This window comes from Phaenicophaeus curvirostris, unplaced genomic scaffold (assembly GCF_032191515.1).
Source record: "Phaenicophaeus curvirostris isolate KB17595 unplaced genomic scaffold, BPBGC_Pcur_1.0 scaffold_175, whole genome shotgun sequence".
In the NCBI taxonomy this organism is placed as follows: Eukaryota; Metazoa; Chordata; class Aves; order Cuculiformes; family Cuculidae; genus Phaenicophaeus; species Phaenicophaeus curvirostris.
In genome coordinates, this window is record NW_027206795.1 from 257,016 (window position 1) to 273,067 (window position 16,052).

The 16,052-nt window shown below is 61.9% G+C and overlaps 1 protein-coding gene across 1 annotated transcript; it reads left to right on the forward strand.

The window, feature by feature from the left end:
* The first annotated feature begins 1,262 nt into the window (after positions 1-1,262).
* On the forward strand, positions 1,263-15,887 carry TBCB (tubulin folding cofactor B). The gene is made up of 7 exons (XM_069882527.1): positions 1,263-1,378; positions 4,591-4,734; positions 5,375-5,471; positions 8,524-8,715; positions 9,496-9,568; positions 11,017-11,186; positions 15,652-15,887. Exons 2-7 carry the CDS (start codon positions 4,630-4,632, stop codon positions 15,885-15,887), a joined length of 873 nt encoding a protein of 290 aa, XP_069738628.1. The 5' UTR covers positions 1,263-1,378; positions 4,591-4,629.
* The last annotated feature ends 165 nt before the right edge of the window (positions 15,888-16,052 follow it).

Sequence of the window (16,052 nt, forward strand, 5' to 3'; positions counted from 1 at the left end):
TAAAGGGGTCCCAGGGGGCTCTCGAGGGTTCCTGGGGGTCCGAGAAGGGTCCTAGAAGGTCCTAAAGGGTTCTCTGAGGGCTCTAGAAGGTTCCTGGGGGTCCTAGAAGACCCTAAAGGGGTCTCAGGGGGCGTCTAGAGGGTTCCTGGGGGTCTGAGAAGGGTCCGAGAAGGTCCTAGAGGGGTCCCAGGGGGGTTCTAGAGGGTTCCTGGGCGTCCTAGAAGGTCTTAAGGGGGTCTCAGGGGGATCTAGAGGGTTCTTTGGGGTCCTAGAAGGTGCTAGAAAGGTCCCAGGGGGCTCTAGAGGATTCTTGGGGGTCCTAGAAGGGTCCTAGAAGGGTCAACTGAGAGAACTGGGATGGGGGAGGAGGAGGATCAGGGCAAATGGGGATGTGAAAGGGCAACTGGGGGCACCAGAGCCACCCTGTGGGGCAACTGGGAACACTGGGAATGCAAACTGGGAGGCAGTTGAGGGCACTGGGATAGGGCTTTGGGGGGGTCAACTGGGAGAACTGGGAGGGAAAGGAGGAGAACTGGGGGACAGGAGGAGCCGCCTCCCCATTGGTTGCTAGGGAGGAGGCCCCGCCCCCTTGGTTGCTAGGGAGGAGGCCACGCCCCCTTGGTTGCTAGGGAGGTGGAGCCTCTTCTCTATTGGTTGCTAGGGAGGAGGCCCCGCCCCCTTGGTTGCTAGGGGGGAGACCCCGCCCCCTTGGTTGCTAGGGAGGTGGAGCCTCTTCTCTATTGGTTGCTAGGGAGGAGGCCCCGCCCCCTTGGTTGCTAGGGAGGTGGAGCCTCTTCTCTATTGGTTGCTAGGGAGGAGGCCCCGCCCCCTTGGTTGCTAGGGGGGAGACCCCGCCCCCTTGGTTGCTAGGGAGGTGGAGCCTCTTCTCTATTGGTTGCTAGGGAGGAGGCCCCGCCCCATCGGTTGCTAGGGAGGAGGCCACGCCCCATTGGTTGATACGGAGGAGGAGCCGCTTCCCTATTGGTTGCTATGTAGGAGGAGCCGCCTTTCTATTGGTTGCTATGTAGGAGGAGCCGCCTCCCTATTGGTTGCTATGTAGGAGGAGCCGCCTCCCCATTGGTTGCTATGTAGGAGGAGCCGCTTCCCCATTGGTTGCGATGTAGGAGGAGCCGCCTCCCCATTGGTTGCTATGTAGGAGGAGCCGCGTTCTCATTGGCTGCTGGGGCGGAGGCCCCGCCCCGCTGGTCACGTGATGGGCGGAGCCCCGCGCCTGAGGGCGGGAGCGGCGGCCGCCATGGCGGCGGGCGCGGTGCTGGGCGCGGGCTCCGGCTCCGTGTCTCTCTCCGTCACCAGCTCCCTGAGCAGCCTCCGCGCCCTCCGACGCTTCAACTGCGACCTCAGCATCGCCGAGCTCAAGGTAGCAGCGGGGTCGGGACCCGGGGGGGACCTTCCAGGGCGCCTCCCGCTGGAGCGGGGCCTGCAAGGCGCCTCCGAGGCGGCCTCGAGCCCCTCTGGGGCCGGGGGGTAGAAATCCCTCCTTGTTTCCAGGCTCCAGCTTTCCTGGAGCCCTTTCAGGCTCTGGAAGCTTCTCTGAGGTCTCCTCAGAGCCTTCTCCTCTCTAGTTCGTCCCCGTTCCCCTGTCCTGGCGCTTCAAGCCTTGAGGAACGGCCCCTCTCCGGCTTTCCTGGAGCCGCTTCAGGCTCTGGAAGCTTCTCTGATGTCTCCTCAGAGCTTTCTCCTCTCCAGTTCGTCCCCGTTCCCCTGTCCTGGCTCTTCAAGCCTTGAGGAACAGCCCCTCTCCGGCTTTCCTGGAGCCCCTTCAGGCTCTGGAAGCTTCTCTGAGGTCTCCTCAGAGCCTTCTCCTCTCCGCTTTGTCCCTGTTCCCCTGTCCTGGCTCTTCAAGCCTTGAGGAACAGCCCCTCCCCAGCTTTCCTGGAGCCCCTTCAGGCTCTGGAAGCTTCTCTGAGGTCTCCTCTTGGAATGCGACCATCTAGCTGGATTTCTTATCCACTGAACAGTTCCAACCCATCTCTCCTCGCTCTAGAGAGAAGGATATTGTGGAGGAACCACGTCCAGGGCTTCGCAGAATTCCACATTGATTCCACCTCTTGGTTTTCCCGTGTCCACCGCTGCGGTTACCCCGTCCGAGAAAGTCAGGAGGTTGGTCCTACAGGACTTGCCCCCGTGGTGGCTTCACCTCCACGGGGTTTAGCAGAGCTGCTAGGAGGACCCGAGCTTCTAGGAGGACCCGAGCTTCTAGGGAGGTTCTAGGAGGACCCGAGCTTCTAGGGAGGTTCTAGGAGGACCCGAGCTTCTAGGGAGCTTCTAGGAGGACCCGAGCTTCTAGGGAGCTTCTAGGAGGACCCGAGCTTCTAGGGAGCTTCTAGGAGGACCCGAGCTTCTAGGGAGCTTCTAGGAGGACCCGAGCTTCTAGGGAGCCTCTAGGAGGACCCGAGCCTCTAGGAGGACCCGAGCTTCTAGGAGCATCTGAGCTTCTAGGCAGCTTCTAGGAGCATCTGAGCTTCTAGGAGGACCCGAGCTTCTAGGGAGCCTCTAGGAGGACCCGAGCTTCTAGGGAGCCTCTAGGAGGACCTGAGCCTCTAGGAGGACCCGAGCTTCTAGGAGCATCTGAGCTTCTAGGAGGACCCGAGCTTCTAGGGAGCTTCTAGGAGGACCCGAGCTTCTAGGGAGCCTCTAGGAGGACCCAAGCCGCTAGGAGGACCCGAGCTTCTAGGAGCATCTGAGCTTCTAGGGAGCTGCTAGGAGGACCCGAGCTGCTAGGAGGACCCGAGCTTCTAGGGAGCTGCTAGGAGGACCCAAGCTTCTAGGGAGCCTCTAGGAGGACCCGAGCTTCCAGGGAGCCTCTAGGAGGACCCGAGCCTCTAGGAGGACCCGAGCTTCTAGGGAGCTTCTAGGAGCGTCTGAGCTTCTAGGAGGACCCGAGCTTCTAGGGAGCCTCTAGGAGGACCCGAGCCGCTAGGAGGACCCGAGCTTCTAGGAGCATCTGAGCTTCTAGGAGGACCCGAGCTGCTAGGAGGACCTGAGCTTCTAGGGAGCCTCTAGGAGGACCCGAGCCTCTAGGAGGACCCGAGCCTCTAGGAGGACCCGAGCCTCTAGGAGGACCCGAGCTTCTAGGAGCATCTGAGCTTCTAGGGAGCTTCTAGGAGGACCCGAGCTTCTAGGCAGCTTCTAGGAGGACCCGAGCTTCTAGGCAGCTTCTAGGAGGACCCGAGCTTCTAGGGAGCCTCTAGGAGGACCCGAGCTTCTAGGGAGCCTCTAGGAGGACCCGAGCTTCTAGGGAGCCTCTAGGAGGACCCGAGCTTCTAGGGAGCTTCTAGGAGGACCCGAGCTTCCAGGAGGATCTGTTCCAGGATCTTCCCAGGCACAGAGGTGACCCTAGGCTCTTCGGAGCTTCCCCATCCCTAGCCTCTTCAAAGCTTCCCTTGTCCCCTGGGCTGGATCCCCCAGTGCCAGATCCCTGGAGCTCAGGGCTGGATCCCGGTGCTGGATCCTGGAGCTCAGAGCTGGATCCCCCAGTCCTGGATCCCTGGAGCTCAGGGCAGGATCCCAGGGCTGGGTCTGGTGCTCAGGGCTGGATCCCGGGGCTGAATCCCAGGGCCGGATCCCTGGAGCTCAGGGCTGGCTCCTAGGGCTGGATCTGGAGCTCAGGGCTGGATCCTGGTGCTGGATCCTGGTGCTCGGGGCTGGATCCCAGGGCTGGATCCCCCAGTCCTGGATCCCTGGAGCTCAGGGCTGGCTCCCAGGGCTGGATCCTGGTGCTCGGGGCTGGCTCCCAGGGCTGGATCCCCCCATCCCGGATCCCTGGGGCTCAGGGCTGGATCCTAGTGCTGGATCCTGGTGCTCGGGGCTGGATCCCAGGGCTGGATCCCCCAGTACCAGATCCCTGGAGCTCAGGGCTGGATCCTAGGGCTGGATCCTGGTGCTCGGGGCTGGATCCTGGTGCTCAGGGCTGGCTCCTGGTGCTCGGGGCTGGCTCCCAGGGCTGGATCCCCCCGTCCCGGATCCCTGGGGCTCAGGGCTGGATCCTAGTGCTGGATCCTGGTGCTCGGGGCTGGATCCTGGTGCTCAGGGCTGGATCCTGGTGCTCGGGGCTGGCTCCCAGGGCTGGATCCCCCCGTCCCGGATCCCTGGGGCTCAGGGCTGGCTCCCAGGGCTGGATCCCCCAGTACCAGATCCCTGGAGCTCAGGGCTGGATCCTGGTGCTTGGGGCTGGATCCCAGGGCTGGATCCCCCAGTCGTGGATCCCTGGAGCTCAGGGCTGGCTCCTAGGGCTGGATCTGGAGCTCAGGGCTGGATCCTGGTGCTGGATCCTGGTGCTCGGGGCTGGCTCCCAGGGCTGGATCCCCCCGTCCCGGATCCCTGGGGCTCAGGGCTGGATCCTAGTGCTGGATCCTGGTGCTCGGGGCTGGATCCCCCAGTACCAGATCCCTGGAGCTCAGGGCTGGATCCTAGGGCTGGATCTGGAGCTCAGGGCTGGCTCTCAGGACTGGATCCCAGTGCTCGGGGCTGGCTCCCAGGGCTGGCTCCCCGCGTCCCGGATCCCTGGATCCGCGGGCTGGATCCCCGGGCTGGATCCCCGGATCCCAAGGCCGGCTCCCCGTGGCGCAGGGCAAGCTGGAGCTGGTGGTGGGCAGCCCGGCGGCCGCGATGGACCTGGAGCTCTACAGCCCCGAGGAGCAGCTCCTCGCCCGCCTCGACAGCGACGCCGCCTCGCTCGCCTCCTACCCCGTCACCGACGGCTGCCGCCTGCACGTGGGTCTCCCCCCCTGCCCCCCAAAACCCCCCGTGCACCCCAAAATGGGGCTCGGGATCCCCCCACCCCGGCCTCCGCTCCAAAATCGGACCCTGCTGCACCCCACTTCGCTCTTTCTCACCCCAAAACTTAGGGATCCCCCTTCCTTGCCCCCCAAAATCAGACCCTGGACCCCTCCAGACCCCCAGTTCCCTGTTTCTCACTCCAAAACTCATGAATCCCCCTCCCTGCACCCCAAAATCAGACTCCGGACCCTTCCAGACCCCCCAGTTCCCTGTTTCTCACCCCAAAACTTAGGGATCCCCCTCCCTGCACCCCAAAATGAGACTCTGGAGCCCTCCAGACACCCCAATTCCCTGTTTCTCACCCCAAAACTCATGAGTCCCCCTCCTTGCCCCCCAAAATCAGACCCTGGACCCCTTCAGACACCCTAATTCCCTGTTTCTCACCCCAAAACTTGTGAGTCCCCCTCCTTGCCCCCCCAGATCAGACCCTGGACCCCTCCAGACCCCAAATTCCCTTCTTTTCCCCCCAGAACTCGCTCTTTCCCCCCCCTCCTTGTCCCGTTTTCCCTGGTTTTCACCCCAAAATCGATCTGGGGGGCCCCGGTGACCCCCGTTTCCCCCCCCTCACCCCCAGGTGATCGACCGGAGCGGGGCACCCGCCGGGCTCTTCGAGGACCTCTCGAAGGTGGAAAAATACGAGATGCCCGACAGCGACTACGACCAGCGCTCCGGTGAGGCCACCGTCCCCTCCCTGTCCCCTCAGGCCCCCCCAGGTGCCACCACGGTGCCTCCTGTCCCCTCAGACCCCCCCCAGGTGCCACCACGGTGCCTCCTGTCCCCTCGGACCCCCCCTAGGAACCACCACGGTTCCTCCTGTCCCCTCAGACCCCCCCCAGGTGCCACCACGGTGCCTCCTGTCCCCTCAGACACCCCCTAGGTGCCACCACGGTGCCTCCTGTCCCCTCAGACCCCCCCTAGGTGCCACCACGGTGCCTCCTGTCCCCTCAGACCCCCCCTAGGTGCCACCACGGTGCCTCCTGTCCCCTCAGACCCCCCCTAGGTGCCACCATGGTGCCTCCTGTCCCCTCAGACCCGCTCTAGGTGCCACCACGGTGCCTCCTGTCCCCTCAGCCACCCCCTAGGTGCCACCACGGTGCCTCCTGTCCCCTCAGCCACCCCCTAGGTGCCACCACGGTGCCTCCTGTCCCCTCAGCCACCCCCTAGGTGCCACCACGGTGCCTCCTGTCCCCTCAGCCACCCCCTAGCTGCCACCACGGTGCCTCCTGTCCCCTCAGACCCCCCCCAGGTGCCACCACGGTGCCTGTTGTCCCCTCAGACCCCCCCTAGGTGCCACCACGGTGCCTCCTGTCCCCTCAGACCCCCCCTAGGTGCCACCATGGTGCCTCCTGTCCCCTCAGACCCGCTCTAGGTGCCACCACGGTGCCTCCTGTCCCCTCAGCCACCCCCTAGGTGCCACCACGGTGCCTCCTGTCCCCTCAGCCACCCCCTAGGTGCCACCACGGTGCCTCCTGTCCCCTCAGCCACCCCCTAGGTGCCACCACGGTGCCTCCTGTCCCCTCAGCCACCCCCTAGCTGCCACCACGGTGCCTCCTGTCCCCTCAGACCCCCCCCAGGTGCCACCACGGTGCCTCCTGTCCCCTCAGACCCCCCCTCGGTGCCACCACGGTGCCTCCTGTCCCCTCAGACCCCCCCTAGGTGCCACCACGGTGCCTCCTGTCCCCTCAGACCCGCTCTAGGTGCCACCACGGTGCCTCCTGTCCCCTCAGACCCCCCCTAGGTGCCACCATGGTGCCTCCTGTCCCCTCAGCCCCCCTCTAGGTGCCACCACGGTGCCTCCTGTCCCATCAGACCCCCCCTAGGTGCCACCACGGTGCCACCACGGTGCCTGTTGTCCCCTCAGACCCCCCCTAGGTGCCACCACGGTGCGTCCTGTCCCCTCGGACCCCCTCTAGGTGCCACCACGGTGCCTGTTGTCCCCTCAGACCCCTCCTAGGAGCCATGACGGTGCCTCCTGTCCCCTCAGACCCCCCCTAGGTGCCACCACGGTGCCTCCTGTCCCCTCAGACACCCCCCTAGGAGCCACCACGGTGCCTCCTGTCCCCTCAGATCCCCCCTAGGTGCCACCACGGTGCCTCCTGTCCCCTCAGATCCCCCCTAGGTGCCACCACGGTGCCTCCTGTCCCCTCAGACCCCCCCCAGGTGCCACCACGGTGCCTCCTGTCCCCTCAGACCCCCCCTAGGTGCCACCACGGTGCCTCCTGTCCCCTCAGACCCCCTCTAGGTGCCACCACGGTGCCTCCTGTCCCCTCAGACCCCCTCTAGGTGCCACCACGGTGCCTGTTGTCCCCTCAGAGCCCCCCTAGGTGCCACCACGGTGCCTCCTGTCCCCTCAGAGCCCCCCTAGGTGCCACCACGGTGCCTCCTGTCCCCTCAGACCCCCCCTAGGTGCCACCACGGTGCCACCACGGTGCCTCCTGTCCCCTCAGACCCCCTCTAGGTGCCACCACGGTGCCACCTGTCCCCTCAGCCCCCTGCTAGGTGCCACCACGGTGCCTCCTGTCCCCTCAGACCCCACCTAGGTGCCACCACGGTGCCTCCTGTCCCCTCAGACCCCCCCTAGGTGCCACCACGGTGCCTCCTGTCCCCTCAGACCCCCCCTAGGTGCCACCACGGTGCCACCACGGTGCCTCCTGTCCTCTCAGACGCCCCCCTAGGTGCCACCACGGTGCCTCCTGTCCCCTCAGACCCCCCCTAGGTGCCACCACGGTGCCTCCTGTCCCCTCAGACCCCCTCTAGGTGCCACCACGGTGCCTCCTGTCCCCTCAGACCCCCCCTAGGTGCCACCACGGTGCCTCCTGTCCCCTCAGACCCCCCCTAGGTGCCACCACGGTGCCACCACGGTGCCTCCTGTCCCCTCAGACCCCCTCTAGGTGCCACCACGGTGCCTTCTGTCCCCTCAGACCCCCCCCAGGTGCCACCACGGTGCCTCCTGTCCCCTTAGACCCCCGCTAGGTGCCACCACGGTGCCTCCTGTCCCCTCAGACCCCCTCTAGGTGCCACCACGGTGCCTCCTGTCCCCTCAGACCCCCTCTAGGTGCCACCACGGTGCCTGTTGTCCCCTCAGACCCCCCCTAGGTGCCACCACGGTGCCACCACGGTGCCTGTTGTCCCCTCAGACCCCCCCTAGGTGCCACCACGGTGCGTCCTGACCCCTCGGACCCCCTCTAGGTGCCACCACGGTGCCTGTTGTCCCCTCAGACCCCTCCTAGGAGCCACCACGGTGCCTCCTGTCCCCTCAGACACCCCCCTAGGAGCCACCACGGTGCCTCCTGTCCCCTCAGACCCCCTCTAGGTGCCACCACGGTGCCTGTTGTCCCCTCAGACCCCCCCCAGTTGCCACCACGGTGCCTGTTGTCCCCTCAGACCCCCCCTAGGTGCCACCACGGTGCCTCCTGTCCCCTCAGACCCCCCCTAGGTGCCACCACGGTGCCTCCTGTCCCCTCAGACCCCACCTAGGAGCCACCACGGTGCCTCCTGTCCCCTCAGACCCCCCCTAGGTGCCACCACGGTGCCTCCTGTCCCCTCAGACCCCACCTAGGAGCCACCACGGTGCCTCCTGTCTCCTCAGACCCCCCTAGGTGCCACCACGGTGCCTCCTGTCCCCTCAGCGCCCCCCCCAGCTCCCTCCCCCTGGGTTCCGCGGAGGTGCCAGCAGCCTCGATGCCTCCACGCAGGTGCCACCGCGCGGTCCCTTGTCCCCAGAGTCCCTTCGCTCCTTCCTGCGCCAGCGCCGCCTGGGCCGCTTCGACGTGTCGCGGCGGCCGCAGCAGCGGGAGCAGCAGCAGCAGCTCCGGGCGCAGGACGAGGCCCGAGCAGCCGCCATCGTGCCCGGCGGCCGCTGCTGGGTCCGGCTCGAGGGACGGCCTTGTCACCGCGCCACCGTCGCCTACGTGGGTGAGTGGCCCTCGAGGGTCCCCCAGCCCCGCTTGGTGCCCCCTTGGCCTCGACCTCTCGGCCCCCAGTGGCCCCAACCCCCGCTTTGTCCCCAAGCCCTCACCCCCCAGTGTCCCCAAGGGTCCCCAACCCCCCTCTTTGTCCCCCCTCACCCCCTGCCCCTCAGCCCCAAGTGTCCCCAACCCCCCCTTTGTCCCCAACCCCTCAGCCCCCAGTGGCCCCAGACCCCCCTTTGTCCCCTCTCACACCCTGCCCCTCGGCCCCCAGTGTCCCCAAGTGTCCCCAACCCCCCCTTTGTCCCCAACCCCCCCTTTGTCCCCCCTCGCCCCCTGCCCCTTGGCCCCCAGTGTCCCCAACCCCCCCTTTGTCCCCTCTCACCCCCTGCCCCTCGGCCCCCAGTGTCCCCAAGTGTCCCCAACCCCCCTTTGTCCCCTCTCACCCCCTGCCCCTCGGCCCCCAGTGTCCCCGAGTGTCCCCAACACCCCCTTTGTCCCCGACCCCTCAGCCCCCAGTGTCCCCAAGTGTCCCAACCCCCTCTTTGTCCCCAACCCCTTGGCCCCAGTGTCCCCAACCCCCCCTTTGTCCCCGACCCCTTGGCCCCCAGTGTCCCCAACCCCCCCTTTGTCCCCTCTCACCCCCTGCCCCTCACCCCCCAGTGTCCCCAAGTGTCCCCAACCCCCCCTTTGTCCCCTGTCACCCCCTGCCCCTCACCCCCCGGTGTCCCCAAGGGTCCCCAACCCCCCCCTTTGTCCCCCCGTGTCCCCAACTGTCCCCCCCCAGGTGAAACGTCCTTCAAGCCGGGGCTCTGGGTCGGCCTGCGCTGCGACGACCCCGTGGGGCGACACGATGGAAGGTGGGGGGGCCCCTTTCCTCTTTGGGGGGGGCCCTTTCCCTCTTTGGGGGGGGGCCCCTTTCCCTCTTTGGGGGGGCCCCTTTCCTCCTTGGGGGGGGGGCTCTTTCCCTCTTTGGGGGGGCCCCTTTCCTCTTTGGGGGGGCCCCTTTCCTCCTTGGGGGGGGGCTCTTTCCATGTTTTGGGGGGGGAGGCTCATTCCCTCTTTTTGGGGGGGCCCCTTTCCCTCTTTGGGGGAGGCTCATTCCCTCTTTTTGGGGGGGGCTCTTTCCTCTTTGGGGGGGCCCCTTTCCTCCTTGGGGGGGGGCTCTTTCCATGTTTTGGGGGGGGAGGCTCATTCCCTCTTTTTGGGGGGGCCCCTTTCCCTCTTTGGGGGAGGCTCATTCCCTCTTTTTGGGGGGGGCTCTTTCCTCTTTGGGGGGGCCCCTTTCCTCCTTGGGGGGGGGCTCTTTCCATGTTTTGGGGGGGGAGGCTCATTCCCTCTTTTTGGGGGGGCCCCTTTCCCTCTTTGGGGGAGGCTCATTCCCTCTTTTTGGGGGGGGCTCTTTCCTCTTTGGGGGGGGCCCTTTCCCTCTTTGGGGGGGGCCCTTTCCCTCTTGGGGGGGGGGGGGGCCTTTCCCTCTTGGGGGGGGGGGGCCCTTTCCTCTTTGGGGGGGGCTCTTTCCCTCTTTGGGGGGGGCCCTTTCCTCCTCGGGGGGGGGGGGGCCTTTCCTCCTTGGGGGGGGGGCTCTTTCCCTCTTTGGGGGGGCTCTTTCCATGTTTTGGGGGGGGCTCATTCCCTCTTTTTGGGGGGGGGGCCTTTCCCTCTTTGGGGGGGGCTCTTTCCCTCTTTGGGGGGGCCCCTTTCCTCCTGGGGGGGGGGGCCCTTTCCTCCTTGGGGGGGGCTCTTTCCATGTTTTGGGGGGGCTCATTCCCTCTTTTTTTGGGGGGGGGGCCCTTTCCTCCTTGGGGGGGGGCCCTTTCCTCCTTGGGGGGGGCTCTTTCCCTCTTTTTGGGGGGGGGGGGCTCTTTCCATGTTTTGGGGGGGGCCCTTTCCCTCTTTGGGGGGGGGCTCTTTCCATGTTTTGGGGGGGGCTCATTCCCTCTTTTTGGGGGGGGGCTCTTTCCCTCGTTTGAGGGGGGGCTCTTTCTCTCTTTGGGGGGGCTCTTTCCTTGTTTGGGGGGGGCTTTCCCTCTTTTTGGGGGGGGCTCTTTCCCTCTCTTTGCGGGGGGCCCTTTCCCTCTTTTTGGGGGGGGGCTCTTTCCCTCTTTGGGGGGGCTCTTTCCTCTTGGGGGGGGCTCTTTCCATGTTTTGGGGGGGGGCTCATTCCCTCTTTTGGGGGGGCCTCTTTCTCTGTTTTGTGGGGGCTCTTTCCCTCATTTGGGGGGGCTCTTTCTCAGTTTTGGGGGGCCCGTTCTCCTTTGAGCCCCCTCTAATTATTTTTTTTTTATTGTTTCCCCCCCCCCCGCAGCGTCGGCGGCCGCCGCTACTTCGAGTGCCCCCCCGGCTACGGCGTCTTCGTGCGCCCCCACTGCGTCCTGCGGGGGGACTGGGAGCTCGAGGGGGGGGGGGGACGACGACGAGGAGGGGGGGGACGGCCTGGAGGACGAGCTCTGAGGGGGGGGGGACACACACCTGGAGGTGGGGGACACACCTGGAGGGGGGGGACACACCTGGGGGGGAGGGGGGGGGTCACACACCTTGCTGGGGGGGGGGAACTGAGGGTGAGCAGAGCCTCAATTTGCTGTTGGTGACACCCCCCCCCCCCCATAAAGTGCCATTTTGGGGACAAAAAGAGGTGGTTTGGGGGTTTTTTTGAAGCTTGGAGGGCGCTGACCCCCTAATCCTATCGCCCCCCCCCAATCCCATCCCCCTCACTGGGGGGTCCGAGAAGGCCCTAAAGGGGTTTAAGGGGGGTCTAGAAGGTTCTTGGGGGTCCTAGAAGGTTCCTAGAAGGCCCTAAAGGGGTTCCAGGGGGGTCTAGAGGGTTTTTGGGGGTCCTAGAAGGCCCTAAAGGGGTTTGAGGGGGGCTCTAGAGGGTTCTTGGGGGTCCGAGAAGGGTCCTAGAAGGCCCTAAAGGGGTTCCAGGGGGTCTAGAGGGTTCCTGGGGGTCCGAGAAGGGTCCTAGAAGGCCCTAAAGAGGTTTAAGGGGTGTCTAGAAGGTTCTTGGGGGTCCTAGAAGACCCTAAAGGGGTTTAAGGGGGGCTCTAGAGGGTTCTTGGGGGTCCTAGAAGGGTCCTAGAAGGCCCTAAAGAGGTTTAAGGGGGGCTCTAGAGGGTTCTTGGGGGTCCTAGAAGGGTCCTAGAAGGCCCTAAAGGAGTTTAAGGGGGGTCTAGAAGGTTCTTGGGGGTCCTAGAAGGTTCCTAGAAGGCCCTAAAGAGGTTTAAGGGGGGTCTAGAGGGTTCCTGGGGGTCCTAGAAGGGTCCTAGAAGGCCCTAAAGAGGTTTAAGGGGTGTCTAGAAGGTTCTTGGGGGTCCTAGAAGACCCTAAAGAGGTTTAAGGGGGGCTCTAGAGGGTTCTTGGGGGTCCTAGAAGGCCCTAAAGGGGTTTAAGGGGGGTCTAGAAGGTTCTTGGGGGTCCTAGAAGGTTCCTAGAAGGCCCTAAAGAGGTTTAAGGGGCGGTCTAGAGGGTTTGTGGGGGTCCTAGAAGGGTCCTAGAAGGCCCTAAAGAGGTTTAAGGGGGGTCTAGAAGGTTCTTGGGGGTCCTAGAAGGCCCTAAAGAGGTTTAAGGGGGGGTCTAGAGGGTTCTTGGGGGTCTGGGAAGGGTCCTAGAAGGCCCTAAAGGGGTTTAAGGGGGGTCTAGAGGGTTCTTGGGGGTCCTAGAAGGCCCTAAAGAGGTTTAAGGGGGGGTCTAGAGGGTTCTTGGGGGTCCGGGAAGGTTCCTAGAAGGCCCTAAAGGGGTTCCAGGGGGGTCTAGAGTGTTCTTGGGGGTCCTAGAAGGGTCCTAGAAGGCCCTAAAGAGGTTTAAGGGGGGTCTGGATGGTTCGTGGGGGTCCTAGAAGGGCCCTAAAGAGGTTTAAGGGGGGTCTAGAAGGTTCTTGGGGGTCCGAGAAGGGTCCTAGAAGGCCCTAAAGAGGTTTAAGGGGGGTCTAGAGGGTTTGTGGGGGTCCTAGAAGGTTCCTAGAAGGCCCTAAAGGGGTTCCAGGGGGGTCTAGAAGGTTCTTGGGGGTCCTAGAAGGCCCTAAAGGGGTTTAAGGGGGGGTCTAGATGGTTCCTGGGGGTTCTAGAAGGTTCCTAGAAGGCCCTAAAGAGGTTTAAGGGGGGTCTAGAGGGTTCTTGGGGGTCCTAGAAGGCCCTAAAGAGGTTTAAGGGGGGGTCTAGAGGGTTCTTGGGGGTCCGGGAAGGTTCCTAGAAGGCCCTAAAGGGGTTTAAGGGGGGTCTAGAAGGTTCTTGGGGGTCCTAGAAGGTTCCTAGAAGGCCCTAAAGAGGTTTAAGGGGGTCTAGAGGGTTCTTGGGGGTCCTAGAAGGCCCTAAAGGGGTTTAAGGGGGGGGTCTAGAGGGTTCTTGGGGGTCCTAGAAGGCCCTAAAGGGGTTTAAGGGGGGGTCTAGAGGGTTCGTGAGGGTCAGAGAAGGGTCCTAGAAGGCCCTAAAGAGGTTTAAGGGGGGCTCTAGAGGGTTCTTGGGGGTCCGAGAAGGGTCCTAGAAGGCCCTAAAGGGGTTTAAGGGGGGTCTAGAGGGTTCCTGGGGGTCCTAGAAGGGTCCTAGAAGGCCCTAAAGGGGATCCAGGGGGGTCTAGAGGGTCCTTGGGGGTCCAAGAAGGGTCCTAGAAGGCCCTAAAGGGGTTTAAGGGGCGTCTAGAGGGTTCCTGGGGCTTTGAGAAGGGTCCTAGAAGGCCCTAAAGGGGCTTTAGCAGGGGTCTAGAGGGTTCTTGGGGGTCCTAGAAGGCCCTAAAGAGGTTTAAGGGGGTCTAGAGGGTTCTTGGGGGTCCTAGAAGGGTCCTAGAAGGCCCTAAAGAGGTTTAAGGGGGTCTAGAGGGTTCTTGGGGGTCCTAGAAGGTCCTAAACGGGTCCCTGGGGGCTCTAGAGGGTTCCCTGGGGTCCTAGAAGGCCATAAAGGGTTCCCTGGGTGGTCTAGTAGGGGTCCCATTTTGGACCTTTTCATGCTATTTTCTGACCTTTTCATCCCGTTTTGGACCGTTTCATCCCATTTTGGGGCCATTTCACCCCATTTTGTGACATTTCCATCCCTTTTTGTGACCTTTCCATCCCATTTTGGACCTTTTCACCCCATTTTGTGACCATTTCACCCCATTTTGTGACCATTTCACCCCATTTTGTGACCTTTTCACCCCATTTTGTGACCATTTCACCCCATTTTGTGACCTTTTCACCCCATTTTGTGACCATTTCACCCCATTTTGTGACCATTTCATCCCATTTTGTACCTTTTCATCCCATTTTGGACCTTTTCACCCCATTTTGTGACCATTTCATCCCATTTTGTGACCTTTTCATCCCATTTTCGACCTTTTCCTCCCATTTTGTGACCTTTTCCTCCTATTTTGTGACCTTTTCATCCCATTTTGCGACCTTTTCATCCCATTTTGCGACCTTTTCATCCCATTTTGTGACCTTTTCCTCCCATTTTGTGACCTTTTCATCCCATTTTGTGACCTTTCCATCCCATTTTGTGACCTTTTCACCCCATTTTGCGACCTTTCCATCCCATTTTGCCACCTAAGGGGGTCAAACCACCCACTAACCCCCCTCCCCGGGTCTCGCTTGTCCCAGGGACGAATCCCAGTTCCCTTTTCCCCACTCACCGCGCTCAGTTGAGTTTCTTGTGGTCGGTTGAGGGTTTAATGTACAGGGAGGGGTCGGGGGGGGCCAAAAAAGTCACATTTTTTTCCTCTCGAAACAATAACTTAGGTCCTGCCCTCGCCCCGCGCCACCCAACGGCGAAAAATCCCAAACCCCCGGGGCAAGAAAATCCCCAAAACCGGCCGTTTGGACCCAAAATCGCCGGGGGGGGGGTGGGAAACGGGGCTTTTCGCCCCCTTTGGGGCTCGATTCCCACCCAATTCTGCTTTTTTTGGCCCCAAAGCCTCGGCCAGCACTGAAGAAACAACCTTCCCCCCAGCCCAGGCTCCTCCGGCCGCACCAAAAAGCTCCAAAATCCCTGTTTTTCACGGCAAAAAACCTTCCGCAGCAACAATCGGGGGGGGAGAACAGGATTTTTCTTCCTTTCTTGGGTTTTTTTCCTCCTTTTCTGGGTTTATTTGCTCTTTCTCTGGGCTTTTTTCTTCCTTTTCTGGGTTTTTTTCTTCCTTTTCTGGGTTTTTTCCTCCTTTTCTGTTTTTTTTCCTTCCTTTTCTGGGTTTTTTCCTCCTTTTCTGTTTTTTTTTCTTCCTTTTCTGTTTTTTTCCTTCTTTTTCTGTTTTTTTTCTTCATTTTCTGCTTTTTTCCCCTCCTTTTCTGCTTTTTATCCTTTTTTTTCCTCCTTTACCACATTTTTTTCCTCCTTTTTCATTTTTTCCCCCTCCTTTTCTCAGTTTCTCTCCTCCTCTTCTGTTTTTCTTGCTCCTTTTGATTTTTTTCCCCTCCTTTTCCGCATTTCTTCCTCCTCTTTCTTTTTTTTCCTCCTTTCCTGTTCTTCCCCTTCTATTTTTCTTCCTTCTTTTGGACTTTTCTTCTTTTTTTAAATTTTTTTCTTCTTTTCCATTTTCTTCTTGAATTTTTTTCCTTTTCCATTTTCTTCCTTTTAATTTTTTTTCTTTCCCATTTTCTTCTTTTTGATTTTTTTTTCTTTCCCATTTTTTTTCCTTTTTTCTTCTTTTTGAATTTTTTTTTTAACCCATTTTTCTTCAAACCCAGCCCCCCCCGTTCCCTTCTAAAACCCAAACCTGGAGGAATTGGGGTGAAACGAGCCCTTTCGGATGGTTTTTTGGGGGGGGGGAGGTGATTTTTTGGGGGGCTTTGAGCTCTTTTTGATACCAGGGCCCTAGTTTTGGGGCGTCTTAAAGTGCGAAGAGACCTGGGAGGAGCCTCCCAGTTGGTACCGTGAGAAACCAGTTCCAAGCCACCCGGCTACTGGGAGCACTGGGGGGGGGAACCCAGGGCTGAGCACCCCCCCCCCCCCCCCAAAACCCCCTTTCCCGGGGGCTCCAGGCGTCCTCGCTGCAGCCAAATTCTGGTTTTCTTACCCCAAAAATCAGCGCCGGCTTTGCCGGAGAGAAAGGCCAAAGCGGGGAGGGGGCAGAAGATCCAAAGCCCCCAAGTGCTTCACGCCAGGAGCTGCGGAGAGGGCTGGAGCCACCGAGTCCGGCCAGGAGGCAGCGGGGAGGAGGCTTGAGGTGCTCCAGGTGGTGCTGGAGGAGCCTCGGACCATCTCAGATGAAGCTTGAGGTGCTCCAGGTGGTGCTGGATGAGCCTCGGACCATCTCGGATGAAGCTTGAGGTGCTCCAGGTGGTGCTGGAGGAGCCTTGGACCATCTCGGATGAGCCTCAGACCATCTCAGATGAGTCTTGAGGTGCTCCAGGTGGTGCTGGAGGAGCCTCAGACCATCTCG